The following is a 24,594-nucleotide window of genomic DNA, read 5'->3' on the forward strand; positions in this document are numbered from 1 at the left end:
TGCAGAGTTTCACTGGTGTATATTGGGCTCAGCTGATGTTGACAGAGCTTGCTCAGAAGTCTGTAGGTTGGATCTTCTCTCATCTTCCTCCTGGGATCAGCAGACTAGCTGGGCTGTGTCCTACTGGGGACATTTTTAACCTTCTGCTGGTACCATATTTGTTAACATCCATTTCATCAGCCAAGAGAAGTCACATAGCCATACCCAGCAAAAGTGAGAGAGTGTGACCAAGTCTGAGTAGCAAATGGCCTGGATAACAGCATGGGTAAAAGACTGAGACAATCTACCACAACACTTAATTCTCTCAATCTCAGATTTCCCAGCTTTTAAATGGTAATAATAATAATAATATATCTTTGAGGGACACCTGGGTGGCTCAGTCGGTTAAGTGTCTGACTCTTGATTTTGGCTCAGGTCATGATCTCGGGGTCATGGGGTCGAGCCTTGCATTGGGCTCTGTGCTGGGGCATGGATCCTACTTGGGTTTCTCTCTCTCTCCCTCTCTTTCTGCCCTTCTCCACTAAAACAATAATATACCTTTGAAAATGAAATGAGATGGCACTTTGAAGTACTTAGCTCAAGGCTGAAACAAAGTTAGGTGTTCAGTAAATGTTACTTTCTTCCTATTCACCTCCCTACCCTCACAAAATGGAAATTAATACCTGCTACACCTAACAGGATTGTTATGAGGTTTTAAAAAGATAACACATGTGAGAGCCCTTTGAAAGAATGCCAGGGACTATGTAATTTGTTTTGTAATAATTTATAGAATGCTTATCAATACACAGATACAAAAAATTCAAGCATTGGGAAATTGGATCACAATTTTGATTGAATGCTTTAGTTTAGCACATAGTAAGTGAAAATGTTCTCTGTGATATGTTTTGATAGTTACATTATAAAGGAAAACAAATATGTATGGCCTAGGATGAGGGACAAAGGCAGGGGAGATGGAGAAGAGGTAGAGATTTATTGCCTTAGATAAGTAACTCCCTTAGTGTTGCCCAAGATACCTGGAATCAAACCAGGAATAAGGTCTTTTCTGTCCTTTATCACCCCAAAACCGAAGTCTTAATGAAGATGTTTCCCAATAGGAAATAAAGAGTGATGAGTCACAGAGGAAAAGACCTAAGTGGTTGTCGGGTCACAATCCTCTTACCTTAATGAATCGAAAACCATTTATGAAGCAAGGCAACCCAATCCTCAGATAATGAACCTTAATTGTGCAACTGGCTGTGGTCCCCAGAGACTACATGGGGCCTAAAGAAATTAACCTTGAGGATGATGAGATGTGAGGAAGAAAGGGTCAGTGTTTCCAGGCAAGAGAGATGGGAAATCTGAGCCTCTGACCATGCCCTAATGGCCTTTATGACAATTCCAAATGCTCCTGGTCTAGAGTTTTATTATGAAGTTCACCCATTCATTCTTCTTCATTTTTTTTTTTAACGTCAAAATGGGGAAGAAGAATGGCTCAAAGGACAAGGGGATTTGCTAAGAGAGGTTGCTTGGTAAAGGGCCATTCCCTCTGTAGGCCAGAAGCCCCCACCACACAGTGGAAATTTGCTGAGCTGGATTGCAGCTAAGACTCCCTTCCCCCGTGGTGCAAATTTAATTGATACTTCACCAGTTTCTATATATTTGATATTCATTGACTTTTTCTTCCAAGGCTGAGTTAATCCCAGATTGTAAATTCTGCCCTTTGTGAAGCTGAAGGGACTCTCTTGAACATGAAGTTGCAAACAGAGAGCACCCCAATATAAAGAAATTTGGTATGTAGAAATGTGAATGAGTGTTCCCACTTCTGAATATTTTGGCAACATAGATCATTCTCAACAGTGTTAGAACGCCTAATGATCTGATAATTATTGTTCGCTGACATAACACATCTGTTGAGTAGGTTAGAGTATTTCCTAAGCCCACCCACCACTACCACCTCCCCTCCTGCCCTCTTCCATCACTAAATAAATCTAACTACTTTAGCTGTAAAAGATGGAATGACCAGTAGTTAAAGAACCTGGAAATGATAATAATAACTGGCATGTTCCCATTTTATAAATAACTGTTTAAATAACACAAGACTTATGTTTGATAAGTGTCTTACATGGTACCTGGCTTGAGATAGATGGTCAATGCACATGGGTGAATGAGGTACCATAAGTAAACGAGGTTTACCAAATGGTCTAAAATAATACTTTCAAATGCTTTGTTTGAAGTCCCTGACTAATAAAGATCAGGTCATTAAATATGCATTTAACTCTTTATATGTTGGTGGAAGAGGTGAGAACAGGGTGTTCTCATTAGTAGTGGCCACACTGAGCTAAATGTAGGTCCATTGTGTGCAAATTAGCCAAATCTGCAAAATAGCAATAAGGATGGTATCTCCCTCATAGGAGGGAGCTAATCCCTGAAAGTCTCTTAGTGCATGCCTCGTATGAGGTAAGTGTTTAACAACTGTTGTCATCTTCATCTTTATCATCACCATCAGCGTAATTTCAAGATCTTAATATGGTTCTGGGTCCTGTTGATTCCTAGGGGTTTGGTTTAGTCAGAGGTCTCACAGACCACTATAAAAACATAGTGAAAACATGACTCTGGGGGCTAAGTAGACTGGAATTGAAACAACCAGAAAAGTTACACTTTCCTTATGTGGTATGAAGATATAGGATATTCAAAATTCTTTGCAAAAGGCTCTTCCTCTAGCTCAGGAAGGCGGTTCTAGTTCTAGGAACTATGTTTGGAATTCATCAGAAACCAAATGGCCTTAATCCTGTCTAATTTTTTTTAACTGACACCATCCCACTCTGTTCTACCACTATAACTAAAATTCCCTGACAAGAGGCAGGGAGTGGTCTGTTGTGCCAAAGACGAAAAAAGAGCAAGGAGAAAACTCTAGAGGAGTGATCCTGATTGGTAATTTTGGTGAGAATGTCTCTGGGATTAGGAAGGGACAAAGACTAGAACAGAATGGCCCAGGAAAGAGTTGCCAAAAGTAAAAAGCAAATAACAGATATACCTTGCTCAAATCAGGAATAGTCCAACAAGATGAAAGCTGAACATGGCACTTGGGATGAATGATATCTCCACAGTTGCCAGGGTAGCAAGCCTGTCTAAATGTCCAGGGCTAGTAAGTGGGGCAGAAGAGGAATGATACCTTGAAAACACAAGATGATTTCCTTCCCTACCCCCAAAATAGATATCCTTTGAAAGGATAGAGGGAGGGCTGAGCAAGAGAAGAGAAAATAAAATTAAAGACAGAGGTCAAAAAAAAAAAAAAAGAAAAGAAAAAAAGAAAGACGGAGGTCAAGAAATGGGATTCTCGTGAATAAATTAGTTTTTAATCACCTCAGAGAAAGTTAATAATGGATACCCACTTAGGGGAAGGGTCAAAAGAGAGCAAAGCTATAGTGGAAGGGAAATCTCTTGGTAGGGTTTACAGCCCTGTAGAGAAACACAATAACAAGGGTAGAGGTTGAAATAAAAAATGAGATGACAGATGGAAGAGCTTGATGAATTGGTTAAATTCTGTAGCAGGTCTAAGGGCATGGGAACAAAGGCTTTCTCTATTCTCCACTGTGTCACCTGAAACTGAAATGTCCTGGCACACTTAGGAGGTGCATGATATCTATTTAGTGAATGACTGGATAAAGAAAAGAAACAATTGCGGGACCCCCAAACACTAGGACACTGAATAAGAAAATGTAATGGTTAAGCTGGTAATGAGGTCCAGAGGCCCCCCAGAAATGGCAGAGACCTTTTACATAAGGGCAGAGTGTTGCACTCAATATGTTGGAGCCATTGAGAATTTGTCAGCGTGTTAAGAGTCTGGTCAAAGGAGGTAAGCAGCTGGTAAAGCGAGGATGAGATTGCAGACACGCACCTAAGGTATAGGAGAAAAAGGTTAAGAACCGAAAACTAGGAACTAGCCAAGGAGATGAATCAGGGTAATGTAGTTGGTGTAGAATCGGAAGTTCTTTAGAATGCAGTTGTATGAACTAGAGAAAGCTTGAGTTAATCAAGGGTTAAGAATTGGGCCATCCTGTGACACCATCTGGAGGACAGGTGTAGATTGCCCACCTTGAAGAGGTCTTAGGAGTCAGGCGTAAATGGAGCAGATAGAGAGGGACAAGTTCCATGCAAGGATCCGGGGACACAGGATGTCAGCCTTAAATATCATTGATGAATTCGCATATTGTGTGTGTCATGTATATAATGTAGAACACCTTTGTAATGGAACAGATATTCTTAGCTACAGGACTCACCAGCTGAAGTAGGGATATTGAATTATTTCCACATAGAGAATTCCTCAAGTGCAAGAAAGTTCCATAAAATCCTTTGTTTTGGGATCCCTGGGTGGCGCAGCGGTTTAGCGCCTGCCTTTGGCCCAGGGCGCGATCCTGGAGACCCGGGATCAAATCCTACGTCGGGCTCCCGGTGCATGGAGCCTGCTTCTCCCTCTGCCTGTGTCTCTGCCTCTCTCTCTCTCTCTCTCTCTGTGTGTGACTATCATAAATAAATAAAAATTTTTAAAAAAATTATTTTCTTTTCTTCTCAGCTTCATAATGCCATGTGACCCAAGTCTTTGCAATATTTCCTTACTGTCGACTTTTTACAAGTGACCGGCAATGCTGAATGAAATAGTCAATCCTGGTTTATCTGGAGTCCTAGACAGAACACACGCTATTTTATGCTCAGCTGTCAGGAACTGAGCCTATAAATCAGTTTTGAAACTTTTCCTAAGAAAAGACTCTGCTTATGTACTTCTAAACATCTGGTCAGACAGAGAAGTAAAATAAAATCCACTTCACTCTGCAGATGCTGTGTCAACAACTGGGCTAAACAAATGAGTATCTAGAAATATCTAAGAGGTGAGATTTCTTTTTCAGTTTTCCCAACACAGACCAGAAAAACAGCTGAGTAATGGTGGCAACTGGAGCCACCGCTCTCGGGGTCCTGTGTCTTAGGCGAGCAATGAATGGATCGCTCTAGCAGTGCCTTCAGCAGTCAGCTCCAGAGAGAGCAACTGCACAGCTGAACCCGGGGAGCCGAGCCGAGCCGAGCCGGGAGCTGGGGATGCCCCAGCACAGCTCAGCCCGCCTCTCCTCCTTTCCTGGGCGAGCCGCCCCTGTGGTTTGGTTCAGATCACTTTTCTTGGCTCAAATGCGGTACCTAAGACAGGGATCATTTGTCAAGTGAGCACGGTACACGGGGAGCTCTAGGCAGATGATGGAAAGAGAGGGAGGAAAAGGAGGGAGGAGAGAGCTCGGGAGAGAGAGAGGCAGGAGAGGGAAGAGGGCGAGGAAGGGAGCGGGCTTCTCCAGGAACAGCGCTTTCCAGGCGCTGGAGATTCAAGTTAGACCGGGGGACCGAGGCGGCGCCGCCCGGGCGCGGGGACACGCGGAGGCTCCCCGCGCGGCTCTCTTCCTGCGGGATGCTTAAGGGGAGCCCGCAGACTGGGTAACTTGGAGAGGAGGGGACCTGGCATGAGGATTCCACCAAAATGGAAGGGCTCCTGTCTCCGATGAGGACGAAGGTAAGGAGAGGGGACCTCGGTTCCTTTGGATTCTGCTTGGACGCGCAGAGCCCGCAGCGGAGGTGCCCCGAGCCTCTGTGAACGGGAGGCGGGAGGCTCGCTGAGCTTTTGTCTTGTTCCAGAACTAAGGCTGGCGGAGGCAACTGGGTCTCCCGGAGAATAGGCTAGCCTCAACGGCAGCGCGAGTGTGCAAGGGGAAAGCGGGGCGGGGTGTGGGGGGGGGGGACCATCTGTCAGTGTGGACAATGGGAATCCTAGTAAATGAGTTCTCCTCTCGCTTGATTAGACAGCCATATTTTAGCAGGATTTCCAATCATTCTTCTTGGAGGCTGTTGCAACCCTTGGAGCTGTTCGTTGCAGGAAGTGCCGATTTCTCTGGCTGCATCGCTGTTTAGCAGGAGGAGTAACGCGTTTAAAGCAGAGCATGCCCAGCTCCTGCTTGAAATATAGCCCCTTTCCTCCTCCTCTTCTTCAGAGCAAGAGGGTCAGGGAATCCTCTGTGGAAAGTAGGTTAATGCATTCTGGAAACCAGTGTGTTCTCAGAGAGATCCCAGACCTGGAGAAAAGAGTCCAGAGCGCCAGACTCGCCTGGCATCTTGAACTTGGTCCTGAAACATTTAGAGTCGCTCCCAGGGAACTGCTTACAGTCTCCTAGAGGCTCTGGGAACGAACTTGTTCTCCTTGGCTGGAGTTTGCTTTTTCACTTGAGAAAGGGATGACTTGGAGCTGGGGCTTTCCATTAAAAGCTCAGATGATGGGGAGTCTATTTGGTATTTGCTGCATGCACATATGACTCCAAAAGTTCTAAATAATACTAGAAATAGTACTTTCTTTATTTAGAAATTTCCAAAAAAAAAAAAAAAAAAGAATCAGGGGGAAATTGCCTCTGTAACTACACAGCATACTTAAAGCCAATAGAGTAAGCCTTTGATTTACCTCATCTCTTTGATGCTCTATTCAGTGATTCCAACACAAACAGACTCTTTTGTTGAACATTTTTTTCTTGCTAGTTAATGAGCATGACCACAATGTTTTAAGAGACGGTTGGAACTAGGGTCAAAGCGTGAAAGCATCCTATCCTTTGGGAGAATTCCCGATCTCCCTGTCTTCTGATAGTCATTCACCGGAAGGATCGCCCCAAGAGATGTTTGTTACCAGAGGTTCTAATTCCAGCTCTTTGGCTGTCTGTCTGTCTGTCTGGTCTCCTGCGAGATCCCCTCTATGACCTGTTTGCTCTCACAGAGTATGTAGCTGAAGTCGGGATGCTTGCAGGCAGCAATCTCAATCCAAGGGGCTGTGGAAACAGCAGTTACCAGTTCATCTATCTTATACCACTGCAAAGAAAATGGCAAATGGCACCTTTTATTAACAGGGTGGTGTATGAATGCCTTAGGGGATGGCATTGTAATCTGTTTATTTGGCTAGCTTTTGAAATTGCTGCCTCAGACACGCTATCCTGGTATCGTGCACTCTTCGGGCTTCCATCGGATCAGTGGATCTGAGCTCATAACCTTACGAGTACAATTCTCATAGACTTGGAGGGGAGTTCCCTATGCAAATGGATCAGGACCCAGGCGCTGCATAAATCACATGGTGGGCCGATTAAAATGGCATGCTGTGGTAGGGGAGAAATAGATGTCAGGGGGTCAGACCGCTCATATATTATATTTATCATTTAATTCACAGCATGGCTTGTTCCTTAACCATCATACCATTTATTGAACATCAAACCTATGGGAGTTTGGGTTCCACCAAAGCTCAAACATAAAATCTCATAAGAAACAGACTCTCATTCAAACCCTTTAGGTTTTAGATTTCAGGGTATATGTGTGTCAATGTGTGTTGAGTTGCTTCTGTGGATTCTTTAATCTCTTTATTTTTGTTGCTGGAAACTTATATTTCCATATTGAAGATTCAAATTACATTTAATTTGGCAACCTATAGTATAATCATACTCAGGGAACAGGACCTGATTAAGAAATGAGATCCCATTGGTGAGACTCAGCTTTATTACCTAAATTGCTGTGTCTGTGTTGAAATTACCCAGTGATTTTTAAGAATTTACCCGAAGACTTATATCACTGACAATGTGTTGTCATTTTTAAACTTTATCCCACATTATGCCTCATTAAGCCTATTCTAGAATATTCTCCTCCTTTAGTAAGGATTCGGCTTGAAGTTTCTGATTTCATGGTCTCATGATGGGTTGGACAAAGAAAGCCTCCTAGAGCTAAATTTTGGTGTGTTATGGTTACTTAATAACTTACTGACAGTTTAAAGCAAGTGTTGAGGTAAATTGGACATCATGCAGTAATTTCATTATGCCATGTAATAGACTTAACCAGTCTAAATCATGGGTGCTTAATGCATTTTTATCTGGGGATTTGCATAATTGGCACATAAATATGCATGAGATTAACTGGAAGTGGCAAAACAGGGTGGGCAAAATGTTCACGAGTGTGAAAATTAAGGCAGTTGCAAAGGGGCCACCTGAGCACACTCTGTCTCCTGGGTGGTGGCCACACTTGATGTACCTAGAGGCAGACAGGGCGGCAGCTGGCCTCCCCATGTCACAGGCAGTGTGTTGTCAGTGATACACGGGCTTAGCACAGCTCTTGGCTCTTGGCTGGATGCACTTGGGCACACTACTTATTCTTTCTTTTATATATAATGCAATCTAGAGAGTCTCTAGGCTGATGGATATACTTCTGACTGGCCTCCTGGCAGGCCAAGACACAGGCCTCAGGATTCTAACCATAACAAATGATGTTTGCAGAGGCAGGGGGAAAGAAAAAGGAAAAACGAGAGATGCTGATTGAGTCGTTTCTCCTGTGAGGGCAAAGGAAAGAATTTTATAATTAATCATCTTTATGTACTTTTAAAAATGTGTCCTTTTCTGATTCAATTTTTAATCCACCAACCTTTAATTCTCTTTAATCCTCTGTGCATTGCCTCTAGTGAACGAGGCTGGCAAGAACCCGCCCCCCCTCATTTTCAGCTTCTAGTGATTCCTGCTTGCCAATGCCTGCCACAGAATTTGCAGTGAGCACCTGGCTAAGGCCACGTGCAATCAAGACAAGTCTGTACTCTGTATGGAGTGTGTTCTGGATCCACCCCAGCAGCATCAGAAGAGAATGAAAAAGGAAGGGGGAGAAAAAAGAGAAGAGAATAGGAAAGGAGGCAGGAGAAGGAGGGAGGGGAGTGGGGGCAGGGAGGGGAAGCTGGCTTGGTTAGTCATCCATCTTTTTCTCTTTTGGTTTTATTTGGATATAATTGACATTAGGCACTGTATAAGGCCAAAATATACAAAGCCACATAAGTTTATTTAACATCCACCTCTTCTTACAGTTACCAAAAAAAAAAAAAAACTCTTTCCTTGTGATGATGAGAACTTTTAGGATTTACTCTCTTAGCAACTTTCGAATATACCATACAGCAGTGTTAGCTATACTCGCCATGCTGTACCTTCCATCCGCAGGACTTAACTGATCTTATAACTGGAAGTTTGTACCTTTTGACCACCTTCCTCCAATTCCCTCACCCCCATTCTTGCCTCTGGCAACCATAAATCTGATCTCTTCTATTATATTTGGTTTTCTTGTCTGGTTTTCATTTGTTAGATTCCACATCTAAGTGAGATCATGCAGCATTTGTCTTTCTCTGTCTGACTTCTTCCACTTAGCATAATGCCCTTAAGGTCCATCCATGTTGTTGCAAATGCTAGAGTCTTCTTTTTTATAGCTGAATAATATTCTGTTGTATATAAACACAATTTCTTTATCTATTCATCTGTCAATGGACACTGGGGTTGCTTCCATGTCTTAGCTATTGTAAGTAATGCTGCAGTGAATACGGGGGCTCAGATATCTTTGTTAGTGATTTCATTTCCTTCAGATAAGTGCCCAAAAGTGGAATTCCTGGGCTTTTGAGAATTCTATTTTTAATCTTTTGAGGAACTAGAGATTCATCTTTATATCAGGGTTACAGATGTTTGTTTGTTTATTTATTAAATGCTTGCACAGTAAATGGCGAGTGGACCTAAATTAACCTCTCTAAAAAGACTGGAGTATTGACTTTTCCAAAATTTAACTTGACAATTCAGTAACTATTTTGTGTGCTAGGTAAGCTTTTTTAGTTAGGATAGTGTGATACTATTGTCTTTAATATCTGTTCTCCATTTACAATTAGCTAGCTCCCCAGAGAAGATGCTTATTATCTGTCTGAACCTCCCTTACTGCGGCCACAAAGCTGTCATGACTTTCTTTATTGCACTTCAATTACTTTCTCAAAGGAATGACTTCAGATTTGTGGCATAAAGTTGTTTTCTAAAGGCAGTCTTCTGAAAGGATCATCCATTTATGAAAGGGACATTTACAGGGAACTGAAGGCTGAGAGAAGAATGAGCATTTGAAATGAACATCAGAATTGTGTCCTGTGAGTTCAGCTCTTGTGTTTCCATGGTAAGTGCCACACGTGGCTTGAGTTAGTTCAAGAATTATCCTCCTTCACCACACTGCAATTTTGGGAGCACATTAGATACAGTTATAAGGCGCAAAAAAATCTAAAATTACAGACAATGTAGATAAGCAAAAGAAAGAATCGAAAGAGTACAGTCAAAGGTTCTCTGGCTCCTTAGGCCAATTATCATAGAGTACATGAAACCCTTACAGTCATTTAGAATTATGCTAAATCTGCTTGAAACTTGGCCAGGACTCCATGGAGAGTAGTGCCTGAAATGATCCATTGTGTTCCACCTACTTGATACATAGATTCTGATAAAACACTGGAGTCTCCCTTTTAAGGAGCTTTGTGAACTAGGAATCATTAGGGACTAAAGAATGGTAAGCCTGAGCAGGGAAGGCTAAGAAGGGCTTGACAATTACTTTCAAACACATTAAATATCCACAAGATTATTCACCAGCTAATGACAGGCTATCCTTTATCTTAATGGGGGCTTAAATAAGAAGAGACCTGTAGGAGCTGAAGCATGACAGGTTTAGATTGAATTTATCACACAGTTTCTTGACATCAAAATGTTTTCCTGAGAAAGGTTGATATGGTTTCTAATCTGGAGACCTCTGAGACAGGTAGGGATGATCCACCTTGTGAAACCAGGAGCCATCTAATGTTTTTATGATGCCGTGATTTTTACCATAAAGCCAATAAAACCAGAAATAGGTTTGTTTATGAGGCATGCATCACATTCCTTTACAAAGAGCTACTGTAATGCGTTTATTGAACCATTGAACTCAGTTGTGTGCAAACAGGAAACAACTTTATTCATTTTCAGACAACCCCTTTCAAGGCAGATGTGAACTGTGCAGAGGAAGGGAAGGAGCACAAAACAATGTATTGGGTTAGTGTGGAAAGGAGATGTTCAAGGCACCACAGCTTATCCTAACAGACTGCCTGGGCTCAAAAATTTAGCTCTGCCGCTTCCTGGGGTGTTGCTCTCCAGAATCTCAGTTTCGTCATATGTAAATGCATACAATAATAGGACCTATAGGGTGGCTCAGTCAGTTAAGGATCTGTCTCTCGATTTCGACTCAGGTCATGGTCTCAGGGTTGTGGGTTTGGGCCTCTGTGCTCAGCAGAGAGTCTGCTGGAGATTCTCTCCCTCTGCCCCTCCCCCCACTTGCTCTCTCTCTTACTCTCTCTCAGTGAGAATTCTTTCTAAAGTAAATAAATAAATCTTTAAAAAAAATAGGACCTGTATCCAAGGTTGCTATAAGAAGTAAATATGTTAATGCCTACAAGGTCTTGGCACATCATAACAAATGTTAGCTCTTACTAGTGTGAATGTATGAGCAAATATATAAATGGATATATGTAGAAATGCAAGTTTCATAACAAATGTTTGGAATGGGCTGACATTGTCATGAGTACAAGTAGGGAAAGCAGGCAATCTATCTTCAAGATGATGCGGTTAGCTGAGATGCAGAAAGAGTTCCTCCCCCTGCAAGATCCCTATGAAGTGGGGTCCTCGTGGGGCAAGGTACAACTCAGAGAGCTCAGAATAAAATAGATGCCTCTGTAGCACGAATCAGCTCTCATTATAATAAGGGCTTTCATGACAAGTAATTATGGTAGGTAGGTTGTTTAGAAGGAAGGACTGTAGACTCAGCGTAAGCTAAATGGTTCCTCTCTAGGACCTCAAGAAAATCACTTTCCTCCATTTGTCCTTGGTTTTATCATCTCTTAACTGACATCTTAGTAAAACAACAATCTCTTTTGTGCTTGGATCTTGTAAAGTTGAGCACTTATCATCTCATGCGATCTTCACTACCCTAGTTTCAGTCTACCAGGGCGAGGAGGACTGGGGACAGGCAGCAACACAGGGAGGCCCCTTCTGGGCCTCCCCAGATGAAATAGTTCTTCTGTTTCCCATGAATTGAGGCCCTCGAAGACTAGGTCTGGGCAAATTCAGGGCACAAGGTTTGCTCCACGCCCCAGAAGGAAGATAAAAGAGCCAGGAACAGACCACAAGTGCCAGCTTGGTAACTGTTGGCCTTTCAAAGCCATGATTGGTTTAAAGCCCTTTCTGTCATGTGCCAACATAAATCCTATTGGCCCAAAAGATTTTATGAAGTCACTATGGGAGCCGTCTGGATGCCCTGTGGAATGAGAAGGTACATGGGCCACTAGCTTTAGCAGCTGGGCCCTGGATGGCTAGTCCCAGGGGCTAGGAGGCCAAGCTGCATTGGCAGGGGGAGATATCCAGTTGGTAAAAAGAAGGCAGATGAGAGTCCCTAAGCCACTGACCTCATGCTGTATAATTAAACTGGAATAGGAATGTGGTGGGTAAAGCCTAATGTAACTGAGGGAGGTAAGGGGGTGACATGAGGATTTTGGAGGATTTCTGATGTATAAAACATTGGAGAGGTGATTCATTTGTGGTAATTCTGTCCATGTTCTGGTCAGATCTGTTTGCTACATCCCAAGCAGGGGAGGAAGAAAACTCTGAGCAGCAAAGCTATTGGGAAGAAAAAAGTCGTCCAGCCTTTCTTCTGTGTCATTTACTTATTCATCCAGTGAGGATTTATTAAGTGCTCATATCGAGTGTCAGGCAATAAACATTTCCTTCTGTCAACGTTGTACAAACAAAAGAAGAAGTGTTGAAGGGTCCGCAAACAAGACAAAGCAACCCAACCGCTTTCCCTTGAAAACAAGTCAGAGTGCACCCTCTAGGGCAAGAGAAAATGATTTTTCCAAAGGCCACATTCCTTTTCACTAAATGTGATGCTTTTAATACAAGAAGATGATAGCAATTGGGTAAATTAACTTTGCATTGATATTCAAAGGGAATTACGTTAATGGTAATAACCGAGTGTCTTCAAAGGAATAAAAGTGCCTGAAGGAGGATCCTATTTAGTCTTGGAAGGTTTCCTTTATTTTACACAAAGAGCGTGAACCTGGACATATTTCCTAAATGAGGAAACTTAAATGTAGTCATTTCTCCCAAGATTTCAAAGTAAAACACTCTATTTAACACCAGGGAAACCAGTTTAGAAAACAGTATAGGAAACTATGAAAATATACAAAGACCAAAGTCCTCACTTCAACAATTAGCTTTGAGAAGTAGAATCACCTCAAGCACGTACCTGTACTTTCTACTATTATTTAGTCTCTGTACAGATTCTTGGTGGAAGATGAATATTTAGGGTACCTGCATGCACACATGCACACATGGTTGTGTGTGTTTATCTGTGTGTGTGTGTGTGTGTGTGTGGCTGTCATTCACTTGGAAAACTGATGCTTCTGAGGTTGATTCCAATGCCACCGTATGTGATAGGAACAGAGCAGGATTTAGGTATTACCCTACAAGCTATGAAGCAAGTCTTTACTTTGTAGGTGGAGTAAATCATGGGGACCTCTGGGGCAGAGCTCTTGGGCATGTCTGTCCTGGGTAGATTGAAAAGATATTAACATTTACTCAAAGTTGCTTTGTTTTCAATTTGGGGATAAATAAGACAAGGAAGCATAGTATGTTCCTGAGCATATGCGTAGTATATGCTGAGGAATGAAGGATATTTAAACTCTCTAACTCAATGTTGGCCAATAGAAATATAATTCAAACCACAATGGAGCCACATGTAAAATTTTCTGGTAGCCACGTTAAAAAATTAAAAGACACAGGTATAAGTAATTTTAATAATGTATTTTATGTAGCCATATATGTCCATCATGATCATCTCCTCATGTAATCGATATAAAAATTATGAATGAGATATTTTTACATTCTCTTTGTTTCATACTGTCTTCAAAGTCCAGTGTGCATTTTGTGCTTATAGTACATCTCAGTCCGAACTGGCTACATTTCAAGTGCTTAGTAGACACACACGGTTAGTTGGCTACTGTGTCAGACAGGCCAGCTCTACCTGATTTATTGGTACAAGCAAAGAACCCATAAAGCTGGGATTCGTCTAATACTGGTAAGTTGCAATTGCTATCCTAATAGCCTCTTTTGACCATGTAGTCTCCCCTCCCAGTGCTTTTCTGTCGTCGGGATTTTGGCACAGCTTGGGACCTCTGGTAGGAGCATATTTGGTCGGATGAATGCCCAGAGAGCTTTGACCTCTGTAGTGAGAGCTGATGATCACACACAAAGAATGAATTAGCTCAGTGTTCCCATTGTGTGGGAGGGACGTAGGGTCAGGTCAGAGGGCACGTGTGGACACAGGGGACACAGAAGGTCCAAGCAGTTCACTTGATTGTTTTCCACACTTTCTTCCCAGTCAATTTAACACTGATCTTGAATTTCTGTCTCCTTCTCTTCCATTCCACGTGTTGTTTCAGATCTTTCTCTATTTTTTAATTGCATTCCAGTGGGGTTTTTTTAAGCTCATTGCTGCAGATACCAAGGCACTCTGTGTGAAGGTATGCTCAGCTGAGGGAGCATCTCCCTCCACCCACCCCAGATAACTGGGTCCAAGTTCTTGCCTTGCTGACTGTTGTTATGTGAGGCCTCCAGAAAATCTGCCCCTGGGCTATACCACTCTCAGGTTTCATGGATACACACCCAAGTCGTTGTGTTACTTTCGTTGTTGTTGTTTTCATTCCCTCCTGGATATATCCCAGAGACATGTTTGACCCCTTGTTATGCCCCCTGAAGCCGCTACTCTCTCTGTGTGTCCCTTATCTCATTGAGTAACAGACCTCTCTATCCAGGCCCATCCAGAATTTGCACCCCTCTCCTCTTCCCTTACTTTTCATATCTCATCATTTTCCATGTCCACTCTATCTTGTGTGTCTTCCTTCCTCTTCATCCACGGGGTCACAGTGCTGGTGCAAGTGGCCATCTTCTGACTGGATCCTTAGGTTCCTAGCTGGGCTTCTGGTCCATTTAATCTAATCATGTAAGTTTTCTTTCCAAATTTTCCTCTAGCTGCTCCCATTGCCTATGGAAAAAAAATTCTGCCCTCAGTGTGGCACTCAGGTCCTTTGTGAGTAGTCCCTGCCTACTGATTCAGTCTCTGCTGTTACCACTGCCTTCTGGAATGTTATGCTCTAGTATTACTGATGCTTCACTAAATACCCATGGCTTGCCAGGCCTCCGTGCCTTTGACATGCTGAGTCTCATGCCTAGATTCCACTCTTGTTCACCTGGAAATTCCATAGTCCCAGAGTTGACTCAAATGTCACTTCTTCCATAAATCCTTCCTTGATTTGAAGGGCAGGCTTATGTCTCTTTTTCCCATGTCTCCACTGCCATGTCCATTACCTCTTGTACACGCATCTCACCTGCTACACAGGTCATTCACACAGTGTTCAACAGATGGCTTTTGAAAAGACAAAACCATCATCTAAGGATTAAGCCCTATGGCTTGTCTCAAATAGATGAGAAGTTTGGCTAAATGCAGAGTTAGCTCATTCCTGCTAACTCTGTTATCTGCTTCATGTTCTGTATGTGCCATACCATAGAAAGTAAATATTCACCTATAGATGTGTAAATGCTGATTGCATAGGACCAGGTGGCCTTCATCTCAGGCAGAGTGGCAGGGCTCTCCTGTAGCAGGAGCTATGTGGACACTGGTGTTGACTGGGCTCCAGAATGAAGGGGATGATGATGTCATCTGCTGAGTTCCAGCCACTATAATTGGCACGTGAGTTAGGTGTTTTCATCCCCATTTTATTTTACTTATTTTTATTTTTTATATATTTAAAAAAATTATTTGAGAGTGAGAATGAGAGAGAGAGATCACAAGCAGAGAGGAAGGGCAGAGGGAGAAGCAGACTCCCCACTGAGCAGGGAGTCTAATGTCAGGCTCAATCCCAGGACCCTGAGATCATGACCTGAGCCAAAGGCAGATGCTTGACTAACTGAGCTACCCAGGCTCCCTTCCTCCCCATTTTAGAGCTGAGAAAACTCAGGCTCAATATAGGTAGCTTTTCCAAGAAAGTACCACAGCCATTAAAGGTATAGAGCCGGGATCTGAACTCTTGTTTGGCCACAAATCCCACATTTACTCCTTTCACTAATCCAAATGCTTCCCCAATCCATCTTGTGGTTTTTGGTATTCTGATATGATATGCAGGTGATAAAGTTCATCAGGAAGAAGAATGAAGGATGAGCCAGATGGCAGTAGGTTTTAGGTTCTCTTTGGATGCAGAGATAAGCAAGGAGCCGTGGAGAAGACTCAAAGACTCTATGCAAGACCCATGTCCCATAGTGCTGGAACAATTGCTGTAAGCCCCCTTATGAGATTAGTCTGAAGTATGGCACCTCTTTTAAGAACCATAGGGGAGTGTTTTTCAACTTGGTTTTAGATTCTGTTTAGACCTTTGCTATAACTTTCAGACCTTGAACCCCAAGGCTCCCAAAGGTAGCAAGTTCTATCAGTGAAAATATATGTGTTCCTTTGCTCTGCTCCTGGGAGCTTTTTCTCTATCAAACAAATGAACCACCATGAACAATAAAACCACCTACTTTAACATGGGCACATTTCCTTTAAGAAAAACACTTATCCAGATTGCTGTAGAGTTTCTTTTACCTTACGGACTAATGTTTTCATGTAGGGAGTCTTGATAGAATCACAAGAGGGTAAATAAATAAGCCTTTTGATGGAGAAACCCAATGAGCTCATCAGGCAAGGCTTGTGCTCAGGTTTACAAGCTCTGTTCCAGGAATGTCTAGGAGTCTATGGAAGCTTCAAAGATTTCCATTAAGGTATTTTCCAAGCAGAGTTGCATTTTATGGAAGATGACTGATTTGTAAAAGTGTTTTATCATGACTTATTTCAGGTACACAGAAACACACACAGAGTACAGACCTATATATGTATCACTCAGCTTAAGAAATGAAACTGCTGATAGAGTTGGAGCCCCTGTGTACCTCCCTCAATCATCTCCTTCACTCCCCTCCCAGAAGTAGTATCTATCTGAATTTGGTATTTATCATCTCATACTGTTATTTATATTTTTATTACAGTAATTTGGTGCCTAAATGTATGCACTCTAAGTGTATGGATGTTCTGCAACTTGTTCTTTTCACTCAACAGTTTGTAGGGGGGCAGGTCACCAGCATGTATGTGCATAGTTGTAGTTCATTCATTTTTCCCTCTTGAAGGAATTGCTCGGGCACCACAGTGCATTAATATACCATCAGTCATATATCTGTCCTCTTGTGGGTAAACATCTCTCTCTCTCTTTTCAATCATTACAAACAACATTGCCATGTCCATTCTGATACATGTCTCCTCTTATACACATTTCCCAAGTGTCTGCACCTGGGAGAGGAATTGCTGGACTGTGAGATATGAGCATCCTAACATTGACCAAATTGCTCTCCAAGGACAATGACTATTAAAACATGTTTTATTTCCCTATGCTACACCTCTGTCTCCACTGCGTTCTGTGGCATGTGTATCTGCGCACAATTAAGGATGCCAGAAAATAGGCAACATAAGTGTTCCTGTCTATGTACAGAACATTTGTTATACTTGCTGTATTGCATCCTGAGAATGAAAGTAAGAGAGAATTTGATTACTTTGCTCCGAAACATCTATTCACTATCATTTCACTCAAACATGTATTTTCAGTATCATTCCAATATCGCAACTCCTTCCCCAATGCTCATTGCATTATCTATATGCCATTGATGCGTGTCATTAATTAGTGTATTAATTAATTAATATATGGCATCAGGGTGCCTGGGCCGCTCAGTCAGCTAGGCGTCTGCCTTCAGTTCAGGTCATGATCCCAGGGTCCTGGGATGGAGCCCCATGTCATTGGGCTCCCTACTCACAGGGGAGTCTGTTTCTCCCTCTCCCTCTGCTGCTCCTACTGCTTGTGCTCTCTGGTCTTTCTCTCTGTCAAATAAATCAATAAAATCTTTTTAAAAATTGAATATATGGCATCCATCAATATGGTCTGACCAGGGATCACTTGATTTTATTTTCCTTATGCAAACTTCGTAAAACTATAAGGAAAACAGTTAGACTGTTAGTAAAACCAAGCCCACATCCTTTAAGGTTGCCAAGGGAAGGAGAATCTCCATGTGGAAAGGGATAGGAGCTAATCCTTTAAGCTTCCCTTTCCTTTCCTTGAGGTCCATCTTCCCTATGGATTGTTCATTATTATAGCTACCACTACTACGCTGGCCTTAGGGGAAATGTTCCTATTTCCTAGAAATATTCCTGTTTCACAGGGGGCCTCTATAAGAAGTTTAATTTTGTGTTTTAACACAATAATCCTCAAGACACAAGGAGCAGGAGAGGAGTATGCACTATCTGATGACCACCTCATGGCTGAGCACTGGCCCATGATTGCACTGTGCCCCATACTTCTTTCGGGCTAATGAAGAAAGAGCAAAGATTTACTTAGTAATAAAATGATGTAGTTCCATCAAATGTAGGCCAAGGGCATCACCTTGTATTATTAAATATTGTGCAGAGGTTTGAGCAGCAAGAAAATGGTAGGAGAATTGACTCCTTATCCAGTACATGGTAATATAGGCATACCACACTCTAAGGAACCTGTCGTATGGGAGTTAGAAACATATTCAAGGGATGCCTGGGTGGCTCAGTGGTTGAGTGTCTGCCCTCAGCCAGGGTGTGATCCCAGGGTCCAGGGATCAAGTCCCACATCGGGCTCCCTGCAGGGAGCATGCTTCTCCCTCTGCCTGTGTCTCTGCCTCTCTCTGTGTGTCTCTCATGAGTGAATAAATAAAATCTTAAAAAAAGAAACATATCCAAGTAATTAGTTTCAGTTAAAAAAATACACACACACATACCATCATAATCATCATCGTCAGGTTAAATCAGTTGTGTTCATTTGGATTTTATTGATTTCTATATTTAATTTACAAATTTGATTTTATAGTTATGTAACAGTTTAAGCATAAATATTCTTCTGGCTTTACACATTTAAGTAACTAAAGTTACAATGGAAATCAGTTCAGCCAGCACTAGAAGCCTGGGAGTAGGTTGTGCTTAAAAGGGGTGCACACATTTCTGAAGTGAAATCAAACCTCTCCGTATAGCTGAGACCCAGCTGGAACATTCCCATATGATTTTCTGAAGTCTCAGTGATATCAGAGGGAAGCAGAGGATTTGCAATGGTAATCTCTATCAGGAGGGGTGATTTCTCCATCTCTAGCTTCTTGTCCTCCTGCATCTACTGTTTGCCCCTTTCTTTATACCCTGCAGTTCCTACAGAGCTGATAAAAGCTCTCAAAATTCATATCCTAGAACTTGGAAGTCCAGAGAGAACATGCCTGCCCGGCCTGTTTGGGGTCATTTCCTGCTTCAGTCAGGCTCCAGTCAAGAATCTCAAACACAGATTGTTTCAGACAGAAATTGGTTACCCAGGTGCTGGGAGAACTAAGAAGCCCAGCATGGGATGGTAAAATGCCATCCGGAACCCACCACCTGCTAGAAAGCCATTGGGACACAGGAGGGGAGGTTACCAGAAAATACCAACCTGAGCCATCTGTCAGGTGTTAGCAACACAGTAGGGGCTTCTTGGTAAGGGCCAAGCTCATGCAGGAAGAGATAGCCCAAAGGGGATGCATCACTACAGGAAGTAAGGAAAAAGGTGTCTTCCCTCAGCCTTCCTTCATCACTTCCCATTGAGCAAGCCAGTAGCCAACAAGCCTGGGAATGTACCTTCCCTTTGACATAGAGCCTGGGGGAGGGGAGAAAAATAAGAACATGAAGGCATGCCTCCCAAGTTCTGTTTTCTTGTCTGATGACCCTCCACTCCTTTCAGATGACTGACTGGGAATGACCTTTATGAATGATTACCTTCTACACACTGGCATTGGCTCACCCTATGCAAGGAAAGGCAAATAGGATTCCTATTTTATATCAGTTCTGATTGATTGGTTGCTATGGCTATCTGGAGCCTCACGTAGAAGTTCCTGTGACTCTATCTGAGTGTATATAGGTAATTTTAATTTTATTGGAGATATCTATATCCTTATATGCACACACATACATATATATTTAATGTAACATTTTTATATTTTTATTTATTTAATTTACAATGAAAAGTATGATGGCTTGATTAATAATGTCTGTCATGAGTGCAGAATGTGAGTATCAGCACTCATATGTGGTATATACCATCCCTATTTTCTGGCTTCATCACAGAAGTCTTTCAGGAGACATACAAAAGTATCTATGTAGCACATATGAATCTTAGTCTATATACAAACACATGTGTATAAGAATGTCTATTTCTCATTTTCTTAAATGGAATTAATTTGAATCTAAGTCTTTATCCGTCTGGATGGGCGGGGATTTTAATCTTGTTGCTTTTATATGGTGCATGGAAAATGGGTAAAGACCTCTCCATTCCTGTCCATCATGACACCACTGATGGCTACTGTCAAGCCTGCATGGGGGAAGTCAGGTAGCACTCTGCTTTCCTTCCTGTGTGGGGCCCAAGACTCTGCCGCAGCCTGGACCCTTAGGGCCCAAGGTCTAGCATTTCTAGGAGCCCCTGGCTAACATTTTTCCCTTAGATAGTGTCTCCTTCCTGGGGCTCTGTCAGAGAGTAAGGTAAAGATATCTGCTGCTCATGGAACATGAAACAACCTCACCTATCTCCGTCCCAGACTTTGAGAGTCCATCTTCTCTCCATTTTTAACTGCAGGTACTTAACAAAGGAGATCCAGAAGGAGGGCATTTGTCCTCAGGTGTCCCCTTGGTTGGGTGCCACCAAGATGTGAGCCAGATACTATATTTAGACTTCCCTAATGCAAGTACATGAATACATCTTGGTTTAGCTACATAATTATTTATTTTCTGACAAACTCTGGTGTATTGAGAGACAGCATAAATGCATTGCATAGCCTTCCCTTCACACTACTCGAAGTCCCACTCCATCTCATCTTCCCCTGGGAATCCTGGCAACATCTATTCAATGAGCTTGGTTTTAGGAAACTAGAGCTGGAGTAGAAAGTGCCCTGTGAGCAACTTCTGCCTTTGGTCTGGGTTGGAAACTCTCCTTCAGTAAGGGGCACAGGGCCTGCCACTTTTCTAAAGCAAAATAGAAAAATATGGGAGAAGAATTTAATTAAACACCTCCAAAAATTAACCCACAGCATTTCTAAGAAATCCGCCCTGGGGGTGGAAGGCTGTGCTCACTGCAGAATGTTCTGTTCCTTCAATCAGATATTCATTCTGCAGTGGGCACAAGGGGTATACCAGCAAATAAACTACCAGAGCTACCTCATGGAGTTTAGGACTGGGAAGGCAAGGCATTGCAGTCACCTCTGTCTTAGCCTCTGAGCAGGATGTAAAACCCCTGCACATATGACAAATCCAATACTTAGGATATTGGGTATGACTCTAAATTGAGATTTGTCTAGAAAATCCCATAGTCTGCAATTACATTTTTTTCCATGAATGAGTATGAAATCGGTAATTTGTAGAGTAATTTTTAAAAGTGCTGATGTATTTTCACCTTGTTTCATGCGCTAAAGCTTATTGGGAGAGAAGGTGGGGAGGAAAATGGAGATATGTAGTTTGGAGTCCTGGCTGTGAGCGTGTCTCCTAGGAAACCACCTGTGATGGAGTGCCATAGATTCTCTGAATCGTGAGAAGGGAAGTGAGAAGTATGAGGATGACTATGCATGGGGAAAGGAAAAAATAAATCATTGGCTGAGCTCCCCCCCGAGTCTTTAATTAATAAGGAAAATACTATATTCTTAGTGAAATCTTTTGGAGCTGTTGATGAGGTCAAAGCAGGAGTAGGTGAAAGAAATAAAAACAGGTGCATTGGCTGGAGAGGAATAGAATCTTGCCCCATTGACATGCAAAAAATTAAGCAATGTACAAATGAAGTAATAACATCATGTCTACTTCAGCTGTGCAGTGCAAATGAAAACACCAATCTAATTATGCTCTGACAATGAAGCTGAAACTACTTTACTCTCTATCATCAAATCATGGGCATTGGTTTTTTACCAGTGGAGGCCATGTATTTAACATGTTAAAAGTCTGTGCTGCTTCATGTACTTCTTTTTATTGTCAACAGTATGCACCTAGGACCTAAATGAAAGAGAGCTGGGTAGATTAGGATGTTACGTGGGGACCGGAAGCATATGTTAACCATCTGTGCATGCCTCCTTCTTCCACCCTTCCTGAGGGTAGAAACTGGAGCTCACTCCATATTTAAGGTAAAGGGGGGAATATTTAAGAGACATTGAGATCAAACCCACTGGATATCTTTATACCTCTAATATAATTAATATTGAAATACTAAGCATCTTATGGGAGGCATCTAGTTGCCTGCTGAACATTGTACTCATTTTTCAGTTGAAATTTTTCTATGACGTGAGTTTTCTGTGAAAGCAATGGTCTGAGAAAGAGCACATTTTAGCTATAAACAAGTACAGCTTGGTAAGTTTTAAGAACTTGTCTTTTGACTTGCTCGTGATGTTTATTGGTTCCTAGAATCATCCTTATCAATATTTTGTCATTTCTGTGCTTTGGTGTCTGAATTAGGTTTATTTTCAGTGATGTATATGTGATCCCACATTATAGCTCGTTTGTAATTACAAGTGTATATTTGCATATGGCTATGTATGTGAGAAGTAAAATCTTAGTGTAAACCTCTAATAATGTAAAAAACACATTAACACTGAAAGATCTTGACCCAGTTCTTAAAGTTAAACATTCCTGGATCTGTAAGTTCTCACAGAAACCGGGAAGAAAAAGGTCATTTTCATTATGTCTTTAAAAAAAAAGTTTCCTCTTGATTTTTAATCTCTTTGAGATCGTTTTTGTTCATTCACTGTTTGCAAAGGAGAGCTCCTGGTTGAGGCCACGGTCCACTCATGACCATGAGCTTTGGTCAACTGTGTTGAAAGATGGTAATTTCTATAAAACAATCATGACAGGGCAGCCCCGGTGGCGCAGTGGTTTGGTGCCGCCTGCAACCTGGGGTGTGATCCTGGAGACCCAGGATCAAGTCCCACATCGGGCTCCCTGCATGGAGCCTGCTTCTCCCTCTCCCTGTGTCTCTGCCTCTCTCTGTGTCTCTGCCTCTCTCTCTGTGTGTCTATGAATAAATAAATAAATAAATCTTTAAAAAAAAATCATGACATGTAAACTTCCTGGAGCTCATCAGTCTGGAACTGAAGAGGGGTAGTTAAAATATTTTATTTCGTTTCAACATCTGACTACATCTTGTGGACGCCAGAATGATAAACAGGGCATGTGCACTCATCAAATGCAGGGTGTATCTGAGTTTCTCCAACACCTTCTCTGTAACATTGTACTAATAGCATAATACACATTTATATAGGGTGTACCTCTTAGGGAATGATAACAATATTATTGAGAGCATACACTGTCCCAGGCAGGGTTCTGAGAACTTAAATACTTTGAGGAAGGAATTCTTTAGACCATCCACTCCTTAACAGACAAAAAAACCAAGACACAGAAACACTAAGTAATAGTCCTAAGATTATATAGTAAGTGGAGGAGCCAGAATGTGAACTCAGATAATATAAGTGAAGAGCCCCCAGTCTTAGCAATGCTCTAATGGCATCTCAGGTCTGGAGTTGGGCTTTGGCATCAACATCTACAGCCAAATGATTCACCTTAGGAACATAATGAAGGCCCCCTAGGGTTGGCTCTAGACCATCTCACCTCTTACCTGCACTGTAGACTTTCACCTACTTTGGCTCATAAGTTATTCTTCAGCCATGGATTTGCATGAGAAAAGATAAATCTATATCTTTTCCAAAAGATACTAAGTCCTAGGCCTCCTAAATCTGCAAAATCCAGACCATCTTTCAATGAACTGGCCTGTCTGGCACTTTCTTTTATTTATAATTTATACCTGAAAGAAGTTGAAGCAGCTTACAATAACAATGTGTATATGTGCTTATGAAATGAAAATGGAAATTGTAAACCTGAAAAGGAATTGAAGTAAATACATGATTGTATTTACCGTCATTCAGCATTACCATTATTAACCCTGTCATTTGCCCCAGCTGATCACAGCTGCAACATTTGTTTTTACCTCATCAATCAACTTATTTTTACTAGGAACCTACCATGTGCCCAGCTAGTGCTAGGTGCTTCAGGAAAGATGTGTAAGACGTAGCTAGATGCTGACATTAGCATCACGGAAAGTCTGGCATGTGAGCCAGTAGCTAGGAACTAGATCCCATCTAACGTAGTGTCTTATTGTGTCATAAATGGTATTAGTAAGGATTCTGAGAGGTTAAGAACCAGTCAATGTGGGCTAGCTATTCCCTAGATCTTCAGGATTCTCATAAGTATCAGTGACCCCATCATATATTGATAATAGCCATGATAGAAGTCAACAGCTATACCACATAGAGCGTTGATCCCATGCTAGATGTGGTTTTGCTATGTGTTGCATTGTGTTGTGTAGCATTGAACTACATTGTATCGTGATGTTACTGGACTCACAGATCTTAGGGAAAAATGTGCCTCACGACTACCTTTCACACTTAGTAGGAATTTTTTTCCTCCTATATCATTGTTATCATGTAATTGCCTAGCTGCCAAGGTCAATATAGTGGAGGGATGGTAAAAAAGACAAGAACTAATAGTGATGGAGGAATTTCTGGGAGCCATCCT

At 42.0% G+C, this 24,594-nt stretch overlaps 1 protein-coding gene across 6 annotated transcripts in view; it reads left to right on the forward strand.

Annotated features, from left to right (window-relative positions):
• Window positions 1-24,594, forward strand: part of FRMD4A (FERM domain containing 4A) — a 739,423-nt gene that overhangs the window by 272,803 nt on the left and 442,026 nt on the right. Inside the window, exon 1 of one of the 6 annotated variants that reach the window (XM_072825746.1) lies at window positions 5,319-5,530. The exons of the other annotated variants lie outside the window; for them this stretch is intronic. Coding sequence (XP_072681847.1) covers window positions 5,498-5,530 — 33 coding nt within the window. The 5' untranslated portion in view covers window positions 5,319-5,497. Of the gene's footprint in view, window positions 1-5,318; window positions 5,531-24,594 lie in introns of those variants that run through there. 6 annotated transcript variants of the gene reach the window in all.

The sequence above is a fragment of the Canis lupus genome, chromosome 5 (assembly GCF_048164855.1).
Source record: "Canis lupus baileyi chromosome 5, mCanLup2.hap1, whole genome shotgun sequence".
Classification (NCBI taxonomy): Eukaryota; Metazoa; Chordata; class Mammalia; order Carnivora; family Canidae; genus Canis; species Canis lupus.